The sequence below is a fragment of the Numenius arquata genome, chromosome 4 (assembly GCF_964106895.1).
Source record: "Numenius arquata chromosome 4, bNumArq3.hap1.1, whole genome shotgun sequence".
Taxonomy (NCBI): domain Eukaryota; kingdom Metazoa; phylum Chordata; class Aves; order Charadriiformes; family Scolopacidae; genus Numenius; species Numenius arquata.
The window spans coordinates 73510124-73522694 of record NC_133579.1 but is presented as its reverse complement, the minus strand read 5'-3'; the positions used below and the strand labels follow the sequence as shown (position 1 = coordinate 73522694).

Here is a 12571-nt window from a genome sequence, read left to right as displayed (position 1 = left end):
CAGCCTTCTCTTCTCCAGGCTAAAGAGCCCCAGCTCTCTCAGCCTTTCCTCATCAGGGAGATGCTTCAATCCCTTAATCATCTTTGTTGCCCTACATTGGACTCTCTCCAGTAGTTCCCTGTCTCTCTTGAACTGGGGAGCCCAGAACTGGATGCAGTATTCCAGTTGTGGCCTCACCAGTGCAGAGCAGAGGGGGAGAATGACCTCCCTTGACCTACTGGCCACACTCTTCTCTATGCAGCCCAGGATCCCATTGGCCCTCTTGGCAACAAGGGCACATTGCTGGCTCATGGGTCTCAAAAAGCTTTCAAAAGCTTTAGGGGATTTAGATGTCTAAATCCTAGTGAAAAATCATTGAGATTGTCTACTCGGGGGAAAAATACCTATGCCTTCAGGGTGAGGTGCAATGTGTTTGCTGAGCCGTACCGCTGTGCCGTGTAGACCCTCAGCCTGGAATCATTTCTCCCTCCAGACAAGCCTTGGGGCTGCCGTGGCAACTTGGACGCTTTTGAAAATTTCACCCACTTGATCAGACATACGTCTGATCCTGAGGAAAAAAAAAAAAAAATGAGAGAGAAAGGAGAGGGAGGGAAAGGAATTGAGGAAGTGTTTGTGCCTTGTCTTTGGTTTGTTTTTAAGCACAAAAACCCCACAAAGCCATCAAAGCGAACAGTTCGCCCCGTTGGGTGTGAACAAGGTTTCTATTCTGCTTTTTGATTTCTGAGTGGTTTTGTGTGTGGTACAGCATCACCCTCTGGGTACCTCACATATAAAATAGCAAAATTTATTATCCTGGATTAAGGCTGCTCATTTACAATTAGCCCCCTTCTCTTTCTAGTCCAATCCTAGTAAGCAAAGGATTACAATCCTAGTAAGCCCACTGGCTTTGCAGAGTCAGCTGCTAAAATCCTTTTAAAAAGGACCTGTCCTGCTTTTTAATGCACTACCTGACAGTATTTTACGTATCGCTGTATTCTACACTTGTGATAGCAGAGTTCAGTTTGTGCTCAGCTCATACTGCGCCCTCTGGACTCTTCAAAATGAGGATACTTCATCACAACGGAAAGGTTGCTGGCCCACTAAAAAACAGGTTGTATCTAACTAAATACGGTTTTATTCAAAGGAAAGGAAAAAGAGGAGTCACTGAGGGGGAAAAAAAAGCTCACTTACGCATCAAAAGAGTGTTAAATGTCTCTGTTCGGAGGGCACTACTGCTGTTTGCAGTAAGGCTTAGATCAAATTTTGAAAACATCGATAGTCAATTCAACATCACCTTTTTGTACTGAGAAAAGAATCACTGTCCTGAGAAAAAAATCAGGGTTTCAGTTGCTGCTTGTAAACCCTGCGATCTGGGGGAGCCACTGCTGCCACGGGAATTTCATCCAGTTAAGCAAGAGCAGACTTGAAAGGTTGCAGGTGATTCTTGCCCAGTATTTAAAATATTTTTATAATTTATTCACAAGTTCAAAAAAAAAAAAAACCAAAAACCAAAAAACAAACAGATCTTCTTTAGGGTCTGTAGTAATTGCACTGTTCTTCATGCCATGTGTTTTAAGGCTTTGAAGTCAAAGCCTTCATTTGAAGAGCAGTATTCCTTCATTCTCCTTCAAAATGGCAGTCGGCGTTCTGTGATTGATTTTGCCTCTGAAATTTGGAGCAACTCTAGCTATTTATTGCTGCAAGTCAGAGTGGACCTGTCCTCCTGTAAACTTCCCCTGGAATAAAATGTTCATTATTTTAAAGGAAGGTTTTATTTGCTCCCCCGAAGCCTGCTGCTTGCTGCCCTCCTGGGCTGTATATCCTTCTAACATCTTCTTCTCTCTGCACCAGCTTGTCGAACCACTGACACCCAGCGGGGAGGCACCGAACCAGGCTCATCTGAGAATTTTAAAGGAAACGGAATTTAAAAAGGTCAAAGTGTTAGGCTCTGGCGCTTTTGGCACTGTTTACAAGGTAATATCACCGTCTTTCTCTTCCCCTTTTCCCCTTGCTCCCTCATGCGGAAGCCACTCAAACAAAGTGTGAACTAGGAGCTGTGATCATTGTGTAGATTTTTCTAAACTAGATTTTATAGTGTGTATATACTTAATCATAGAATCATAGAATCATTCAGGTTGGAAAAGACCCCCGGGATCATTGAGTCCAACCATCTACCCTACTCTACAAAGTTCTCCCCTACACCATATCCCCCAACACCACATCTAAACGGCTCTTAAACACATCCAGGGATGGTGACTCAAATGGTATGGAGATGACTTGATCACCCTTAGTTGAGTTACGAATCGGGTAACATGGGTAGTTTTACGTATGATGTTGCCAAAGCCATACTCCTGAACCTGGGGGACAAAGGTCTCTAATTAAAAACTGCCACAGCCAAATATACCCTCTTGTGAATACTAGGAAAAAAAGAAATGTACTTTGGTCAGCTCAGCGCTAAGCCATTTTTCTCTGTGGTCTGGGGTCTTGTTTTTATAATTGTCATCAGTCTTTCATTAGAACCGACTCAGATGTGTGGAAGTGTCCACACACCTTCAGCTGTGTAGGTCCACAGGGTGTTTTTTCTCTTGGTGATTGTTTATCCTCTGCATTTCTTCTTCACCAGGTTCCACCTTTCCGTGCTTCTCCTTTTATTCAGAATATGTGTTTCAGGCTTTGCCAGTAGCACCGAAACATAACCTGTAGATTTATAAATTTCTTTATGAAGCTCTGTATTCTGAAGCAGGCTACCAGCTATGGCTAGGAACTGTAGGGACACAAATGCCATTGGCCTCTAAACGTGTGCACCGACACTGCTGGTACTTCAGCAGAGTGTCCTTGAGCCCCACGCCGTTCACCTGCTGCCTAAATGCCCTCATGGCACTGTAGATGTAGAGCTGTAGGAACAGTCAGACACAAACCTACTTGCCACTGCTTACGTTTAGGACCGGATTATTTTGCAGGACAAATCCCATCCCATTTTCATGAGAAAATCCCAGGTCTTTTCATCCCTTGATTTATAAATTGGAAGTGGCAGGGTTTTGCATGTGCAGTTGCCGTGATGTGCTAATTAATTAGATTTCCATCAACACAAGTTGCTCTTTATGCATCTCTTGGGCTATTTATACAAGGATGGTAATGAACATGCCTTTCCAAAAAGTACGGTAGAGGTGACTGAGAGAGAAGTACCTCTCACTGCATTAACAGGATTTTGTTAACACCCACAGGACATATTTTTTGCAAATTTTTGTTGTCTGCCATGTCTTCCCATTGCTCAGAATATTTAAGTCTACTCAGAAGATGTAAAATGTTTATGTAATTGTGAGAATTCACCTGTTAGATATTAGACCGAGTAACTCGTTGTACTTCTTTTTGGCAGGGACTTTGGATCCCAGAAGGGGAGAAGGTTAAAATTCCGGTTGCTATTAAAGAATTGAGAGAGGCTACATCGCCAAAAGCCAACAAGGAAATACTTGATGTAAGTTTTCATCTTTGTTTTGCCAAGGTGTCTGTGGGTTTTCCTCTGTAACAACTGAAGGGATTTCAGGATTTTGGGTGGGAAGAAATATTTTGAACCCCAAACTGCATTCTCCATATAGAAGTATTGGGCTTTGTAGCCCTGTCTGTGACGTGCTCTTGTGTCTCCTACAAACCCCATGCTTGCAGTCCAAATACTGATGTTATACGTTAAGGGGTAGCACCTAAAGAAGGGTTAAAAACATACATTTACAGCTAATTCCATTTTCTTTATTCTGATGTTTCAGGCCTTACCTTGTGGCATTCATTGCCGTTAGGGCAGTACAACTAAACTCAATAACAACATATCTAATGATTTTTGAATCCTGATACTACAGATTGTCATAAGCTAGTTGCTTGGTTACATAGGATTAAATTAGCTATAAATCCGAAAGGAAAAAAAAAAAAGTCTCAGTTGTCTGGTGCCTCTGCCATAAACGTCAAGAAATTATCTTGCTTCCCAAAAGAGGCATGGGAGTTTTATTCTCTGCTTGGATATAGCTCATCACTTCAGAAAACAGGGAAAAAGGCTATGGGACAACGTTTCAGGAGTTTAGAGATGTGCGAGTTTACAACAGGTGAGCAAGAGTCCTAAATAGACATTTCCCTGAACTTGCCTCTGTCACTAGATCCGAAGCCACGTCACATATAGCACCGAGGATAATTACTCATATACAAGGAAAGGAAAATGCTGAGTGCAGAGAGGAGCACTCAGGTGCTCAGTATACGTTCGGTTCAGCTTTCACGTGCTGTGGTTCAGACTTCAGCAACAAGAAACGAGTGTGTGTGGGGGTGTCCATGTCCTGTTCAGCCCTTTGAGCTCCAAGTTGGAGCCTGCTGGGCCGCTCTGGAGGACTGGTCAGCCCAGGGGTGCTCCGAGCAACGCAGTGCATTTGGTACAGATAAAGTATTTAAGCTTCTCGTTGCTATACCCACATCAGTGTGCCTCTAGAAAGCGTAGGTTGGAACCTTGGGTTTGGCAGGGGCTCATCTATCGAGTGCTTGTTTGCAGGGACAGAGTGCACGTCCCTGGTATGTCCCAAATGGACCTGTGAAGTGCAGGTCCACAGCTTGGGACAGCCCGTTTGCGTGGAAGTGATGGTGGTGTTAATCAAACGCGCATATCATGGAACCATAGAATCATAGAATGGTTAGAGTCGGAAGGGACCTTAAAGATCATCCAGTTCCAACCCCCTGCCCTGGGCAGGGACACCTCCCACCAGACCAGGTTGCTCAAAGCCCCATCCAGCCTGGCCTTGAACCCCTCCAGGGATGGGGCATCCACAGCTTCTCTGGGCAACCTGTTCCAGTGTCTCACCACCCTCGCAGGAAAGAATTTATTTCTGGTATCTAATCTAAATCTCCCCTCTTCCAATTTAAAACCATTACCCCTCGTCCTGTCGCTACACTCCCTGACAAAGAGTCCCTCTCCGGCTCTCCTGTAGGCTCCCTTCAGGTATTGGAAGGCTGCTATAAAGTCTCCCCGGAGCCTTCTCTTCAGCCATGGAGAAAACTGTGGAATCTTTTTATTTTGGTAGGAACTGAACCACTTTAGCAGGAAATTTATTTAAAAATATAAATAACTCCGGCTTTGGCCAGCAAATGACACCTCTGGTAGGAAGGCTCATCTCAAATGGTTCAAGGTGGTGAAGATCTTAACACAAAGCCAAGTCTCATAGCGAGGAGTGTCAGGATGGATGGCTGTGAACAAACCATCGCCTGTGCTACTGATGATAATAAGCCACACTGGATTTTTCCAATCACCCTGAATAAACAGTGTTATTCCAGTACATTGCTCTCCTTCAACAGTTTGCCTGTTATGTACGTGTATTGCAGCAATGCAAAAAAAAAATAGGGCGTCCATCTCAGAATCCGTCCCTGAAGCAATATCCATCCTGATTTTAGTTTAGCTGGACCCCGGGCCAGTCTCAGCCCTCCCCCAGGTCCCTGACCTGTGTGGCCCTGGTCCCTGTCCCTCGTCTGCCTGCGGGTCCCTCCCCCGGCTGGCGCCCCCCCGCACCGAGGAGCTGGCAGAGATGCTGCCCAGCTGCCAGCCCTGAGCCTCTGCCCCTCATTTCCTTCTTCACGCTGATAAGGAGCATAACACAGTCTTCACAAAGGACGCTCTGGACTTAGCTGCATTGAATTCCTGTGTACTGAAGGAAGGGTTAATGAATAAGCCCACAGTACTGCATCCTGCCTTCAGCAGATCAAGATAGTCGCATGAAAGGGCAGTAGATGCAGGGACTGTGCTCCCTTCGGTGGTATCAAAGTACTTTCCCTTTTCAAAGGAGTTTCTGTAGCGTATCCCCACGTTATCTTTGCTTTTCCTTTGAATTAGGAAGCTGAACAAAAAGCTCTTGCTTTTTTCAGTCCTGTTCATTTTTTAGATTATTTAGTTGGTGGAATTCATTCTATATTTCATAAGAAAATACAAAAGTACAAAACCAGGGAAAGAAGTCAGGGATAACTCCAGAAGCTCCTCTCAAAACAGATTTTTTGCTACACAACCAACTTTTCGAGGTCACTGAAACCTCAGAGATAATAATGTCCAATTAAAGATGATTTGTCTTACAGAAACACGCTAGGTATAGAACAAGCACAGCAGCTTTAGCTCATATAATCCAGGCAAGCTCTCCCTGGCTTTATTAGGGTAGGGCTAATTCAGAAGATTGTTGTTGAATACCAAGCATACTTGGAGCAGGTCAGAGCGTACGGCAGAGATTTCCAAGATAAACAGTTGAAACAAAGGCCCACTTTAATGTCTTGGGCTACTTAGAGGGACCCACGACCACACAATAACTCCCTTCTGCTCCCTGCCAGGAGGTGGTGGCCTATTTCACTTTGCAGTATCGAATCTAAGAGGCAGCGTCAACGCTTGGAGGCTCTCCGAAAGCTGTGTGGCCCCATACGCCCACCCATCCTCAGCCCCCAGGTCAGCCCCGCGCGGGCTGTGCGGCAGATGGGCAGCCAGAACAGCTCCCACGCTGCAGATTATTTTATTATTTTTTTTTTAATTTTTTTTTTTTTTTCCTCCCCGGCTGAAATGAGTACAATATGTATCTGAATCCCAACAGGAAGCAAGGCAAGGAACAGGCGCCCTTCGTCGGTCCAGCAGCTCAGTTTGGAAGCCTAGGGAGATGAGCGTGTGTTGGTCTCTGCTTACGTCTGAGCATGGTGTAACGGATTTGCAAGATTCTCTAAAAAAATGCTGCCACAAATACCTACGTAAATTGAACAGCTGGTTATATTCTTGCTTTATCTTTCCTCGAGCTAGCCCACGGAATCAGTGCTATCCTTGACAGCGGGTTGTTTATCGATGACCTGCTCGCATCCTGCAGTAGGTTGAGGAGCACTTAACCTGCCAGAGATCTTCTTTAACCTGGCTGCCTGGAGGCCACTTTCATCCCAAGGGCTCCAAAACAAGGACACCAAGTGCAGAATATTACATCATGCTTTGCTAGGCTGGCACGTCAAACAACAATACCAAGGCCAGAAAGTATTGCTTAAGAATTGGGGTTGCTTATTTCTTGAACGTCATTGCTTTAATAACTTTGTTTAATAATAGTTCTTACCAGCTACACAGCTACGTGACATCTGGGGAAAGCTTGTTAGATGATGAGTAAAATGCTATGGTATTTCTTTTCTTAAGCTTTTATAAAGTGTGTATTCGCTCCTTTCCATGCCACGGTAGTGTCTTAGCTCTGATTTTAGGCTTTGGGGGGGGGGGGGGCTGTTGGCCTGATGCTGAATTGCCAAGGGATGATTAGTTGGTGTCGCTCCAGACGCTGAGTTAAGATGCTGCCTGAAAAGCTCACTGCGTGGTAACATTCCTGTTTATTTCCTCTTGTGTTGGTTTTCAATCAAATGGCTTTAAAAATGTCTAAAAGTGACATACTGTAAATCGGACACGAAGTTAGTTAAAAAAAAACCAACAAGCTTCATCTCTATTTTTTTCCCCAGTTGGAATCCTTTCTCTGAGCTGACACTTGACTTTGAATGTCAATATAAATATGGATGTCAAATTTCAATCCATAAGTAGGTTTTGCACACAAAACCCATGAAGTTGGGGGATTTTACCCTGTGACCGTGCCAGGGGATGTATTCAGTGTGTCCGGAGTGTACTGTACCAGCCTCAAAGGGGCCTCTCCCTTCCTACAGAAGAGGAAAGGAAGAGGAGGTACCTTGGGTACCTTAACTAAGGCTACATAAGGTGAATCCAGGCTTGAAAGAAGAGTTTTTCACATATTTATGAAACTCAAACCCCCCAAAAAATCCAGTTGACCAAAGGGTTTATTACGCTTGGGCTCCCACGTTCTAAGTACTTTCCTGGTATCATTTACATTGTTATATGTAATTACGTTGCTATACACAGCTTTTCCAATTGGGGACAATATTTTCACAAACGTTGCTTAAACTAGACACGTATTCAAGCTTCTAAGGAGATAAACTGATTATTAACCTGCTTGGGCTGACATGGACTGAAGAACAACATGGTCAAGAAGAACACGGTCTCTTAAAAAGTCAAACTGTCAGTCACATCCTAAATGACAACTTTTGACTTTGTGGGTTAGTATAAACCTGAACAGGGGGGCAGAAGTCTCAAAAATACTGATTTCCAGTCAGTTTTGTGAAAAGATCTGTGGAGGAAAAGAAAGCCATATGACACATGTTCACAAGACGTATTACCCTTGCAATTAGGTGCTCAAAATGATGAAATCCCATCAGCTTCCAGTGGATATTCAATTTATTTAATTCCTCTTAAGTCTGTAAGTTTTGTCCCTAGGATTTTATGTCCAGTGTTTCCTTGGTGCACCAGCAGTGGGAGACTGACTCTCCTGTGGCATCTCAGTGGTGCTTCAGTGTTCAAAATCTGGACTTTCCACCGAGTGGAAAAAAAAAAAACTTGGTCGACAGAGTGGGAAATACAAGTATTTTGTATGTGATATGAGGCACAGAGTTTGCATTATAGTATTTTATCAACCTCTCAAATGATCAACTTCTTTTAAACTGCCTCCAAATATTTGTGTCATCCCAAAGGGAGTGTTTCACGTTGCCTTTTTTTTTTTTTTTTTTTTTCCCCCTTTCTTCTTTCTTCTCAGGAAGCTTACGTGATGGCCAGTGTTGACAACCCTCATGTGTGCCGCCTGTTGGGAATCTGCCTCACTTCTACTGTTCAGCTCATCACGCAGCTGATGCCTTACGGCTGCCTCCTCGATTACATCCGAGAGCACAAGGACAACATCGGCTCCCAGTACCTTCTCAACTGGTGTGTGCAGATTGCAAAGGTAAGCAGACCGGCACGCCTCCGGATCGGCTAAAAGTGGGACCCTCACGTGGAGATCTGTCGGCGTGTAATGTATTTATTTATTTGCCTGCCTCTGGAAATCTTTCTGTGGTTCCAGAGGAACCACGTGGTTCCTAGATACCTTGTGCGTGACAGTAAGCGGTTCCTTTGTCTTGAACAATTTGCCATCGCTCTCTACAACTACCTGAAAGGAGGCTGTAGAGAGGCGGGGGTCGGTCTCTTCTCCCAAGTTACAGATGATAGGACAAGGGGTAATGGCCTCAAGTTACGCCAGGGGAAGTTCAGGTTAGATATTAGGAAATATTTCTTTACTGAAAGGGTTATCAGGCATTGGAATGGGCTGCCCAGGGAGGTGGTTGAGGCACCATCCCTGGAGGTATTCAAGAGAGGAGTTGACATGGTGCTTGGGAATATGGATTAGTGTTGGGTGGTGTGGTGGGGGGTGTGTGTGTGGTTTTTTGTTTGTTTGTTTGTTTGTTTTTTCATTGGTTGGACTAGGTGATCTTAAAAGGTCCCTTCCAACCTAGGTGATTCTGTGATTCTGTGATCTTCAAGCTGCTGAGCAAACCTTAAGTATCCTTCAAAATGCTCCTAGACAGCGTAGTATTATCACCAAGACATTTATGTCCAACCCAAACACCCCGTAATGAAACGATAAGGTGATGCAACGAAGCTGGGGCGCGGAAGGGAGCAGAATTTGGCAATTCCCATACCAAAATACTGCTTCCATCTGGATTCCTTCGGGCTGTGCCGTGGGGCAAACAGTGATGTTGTTGAATACACCTTCTTGTGCGCCTCGGAGAATTTCGGGCTGAAATCTCTGAGACCTGGGGATCGAAACTGCTGAGAAATAAATACCAGGTCCGTTGTAGCACAGGCTGGCTGCGACTGGAAGATGTTCGGGCACCCCAGGGCTGTTCTGTGATATATATACCCTGAGTTGGTGCCTGTAATCTAATCGCAGTGGCCGTGGTGACAAATAAAAGGCTCATTATCACACTGGGCACTGTTTGCCAAAGAGAAGAGCAGCAAAGGAGCCTGAAGGATGGCCTCTAGCCCTTAGCAGCAATATGCTGTGCTTGGGAGGTGGTTTGCTATTTGCATACGTGGAAGAATGGAGCAAAACCAGCAAAGAAAAAAAAAAAAAAAAAAAAAAAGCTGCAGATTGTTGGGAGGTTTGTCGTGTGAGACGGCAGTATCCGCAAAGCCCAGCTGCTTTAATGCTGCTTATTTCGGGAATGCTGGTCTGCAAGCTAACCACACACTTAACAGCCTTATCGCTCCCTTGAGACCTTGTATACATCCCAGGCTTGCCCAGCCGTGGTTTGCTTTCAGGAAACATGCTGAGAACCTCAGAAATGCGTCCACCAAAAGTATACAGAGCACATTTTTCATCTCGGTGTGCATACTTCTGTACAGCGCGCTCCACAGCAAGCGAATTATAATTTATGCCTCCATCCGGGATGTGAACTGCCTTTTTCTGACTCTTTCAAAATCAATTACTGCTCTGTCCTTGTTTCAATCCCTTTGGAGGATGAGCTGGAGGCCACATTTCCCTCCTCCTCCTTGTTAATTTTTAAGGTGGCAATATCAGTCCCCAAACTGATGCTTGGGGCGTCGCTTGCCCAAAAGGTTGCCATTCACAATTGTTAGCTTCTCTTTGATGTTTTTTTTTTTCATGTCGGTTCAACATTGGCCCATAGCAGCCTCTACCCTCTCCAGTGCTGCCTGATCTTCAACACACTCCTTTGTGCTGCTCAGCACTGAAGTTCTCCTCAAAGCACTTATAAATCACACGTACGGCTTTTTCCCACCAATGTGCCTGGTGTTGCTGCTCTGATGAAGTCCTCTCAGATTTTTGGACGTTCTCTGACTCTTTAAAAAGTCTACTTTTGGAGGGGGGAGGTGGAAATTGAAACAAATATATTTATGTCTGGTAACTAACCAGCAGGAGGCAAGTTCCCTGGGAAGCTTATTTTTCTTTCCATTTTCGCAGCTTTGAAATAGGTTTTCTTTGCATTTTTTTACAAACATTATCTTTCACTGAACAGACGAGATGTTATGACAGAGCGTAGACACTCCATGTGCAGAAACCCTGAGAAGTAACTCTTTGACCGCATGGGTCTTGCACTCAATGATGAATAGAATCATAGAATCATAGAATCATGTAGGTTGGAAAAGACCCTTGGGCTCATCGAGTACAACCATCTACCCTACTCTACAAAGTTTTTCCCTACACCATATCCCCAACACCACATCTAAACAGCTCTTAAACACATCCAAGGATGGTGACTCAACTCCCTCCCTGGGCAGCCTGTTCCAGTGTCTGATCACTCTTACTGTGAAGAACTTCTTCCTAATGTCCAGTCTAAACCTACCCTGTTGCAACTTGAAGCCATTCCCTCTTGAAAAATGGCTTAAGCCCCAGGCCTGCACACCATTATAGATCTGCTGAACTTTCCAGACGAGCAGTTCAGCATCTTCGGTGTACGGCTGTGCACGCGCACAAACCTTTTAGCTACGAGTATCTTAAAACAGCTTAGTGCGAAACTGATATTCTGCCTTTCAGCAGCTTCACGTCTTAGTAAGTCTCTGCAGCAAGACATGTTCAGCAGGAAATATTTTGTCCTACTGGCGCTAGATTATGTGATTATTTTTTTTTAAGATAGTCTGTTTTCTGTCGGCAGCTCGAGATTTTTTTTTGCTTCAAGAGCTCTGCTTGCTGAAGATCTATTAGTGTAATTAAGTGCATGCTCGTAGTGGCATTGTGCCAGCTTGTTTGGGTGGTTTGTTTTGGCAACATTAGCAGCCCATGGGTGAAGTTCTCCTGGGGAGCTTGGGTGGAGGATTCCATGGTGGTCCAGGTTAGCAGTGGGCTTAGGAAAGGGGGCGGAGGCTGGAAGGGAATTATTCCCTCCAGTGCTCTGTCATCACATCAACATGATCATTTTGGTCTTAACTTTGTAGGTTAGAAGCACTTTTTTATTAATTCTCCATAAAAATACAAGCACGTAAGCTGCCGCCAGCAGAAACCTATCGACTGGGAATAATTGTGGTTTTTTAGAAAGGATCTTGCAGGAAACTTAGGAATCATTAACTTTTTGATTTCGTACACCACGGGACTGGAGTTGAGGGAAAAGGGAATAATCTCTGTGGTTAGAAATGCAGCTGTTAGATTCATACCTTAAAAGCCAAACCGGCACAATTAGTTGTATTCTTCCTCAAGAGGCAGTTGTACCAAAAAAGCACGTACGCTATGGCAAATCCGGTCTAATCACAGGAGGCAGTGAAACTGGAAGAACTTGCCTTTTCAATGACAACTTGAAAATAGAGGCAACTCTGAGCTCAGCCATAAAACGATTTTTTTTTTTTTTTTCATTTTATTTCCACCTTTGCAGTGGGATGCCTCGTTGTTAGCAGGGAGCAGGCAGAGCACGCCGTAACAAGAGGCAGAATTGGCAACTTTGAACGATTCATTTAGTTTTGCTTGGACTCTTCTCCCAGGCCATTAGTGTCTACACACTCTCTGTAGGGTTGGCCTGTGTGTGTATGGAAGGTGATAGCTAAATTCTGCACTGTGCTCTCCTGAAGTCACTGGGGTTGCACAAACACAGCTGAAAGAAGGGTTTGACCCCTTATTTAGAACCATAGAATGGTTAGAGTTGGAAGGGACCTTAAAGATCATCCAGTTCCAACCCCCCTGCCATGGGCAGGGACACCTCCCACCAGACCAGGTTGCTCAAAGCCCCATCCAGCCTGGCCTTGAACCCC

The 12571-nt window shown here is 44.6% G+C and overlaps 1 protein-coding gene across 2 annotated transcripts in view; it reads left to right on the top strand.

The window, feature by feature from the left end:
- The window catches only part of EGFR (epidermal growth factor receptor), a 49367-nt gene that overhangs the window by 27334 nt on the left and 9462 nt on the right, over window positions 1-12571 (top strand). For both annotated transcript variants that reach the window (XM_074146502.1, XM_074146503.1), the window contains 3 exons: window positions 1831-1953; window positions 3356-3454; window positions 8595-8780. In XM_074146502.1, coding sequence (XP_074002603.1) covers window positions 1831-1953; window positions 3356-3454; window positions 8595-8780 — 408 coding nt within the window. The remainder of the gene's footprint in view (window positions 1-1830; window positions 1954-3355; window positions 3455-8594; window positions 8781-12571) is intronic.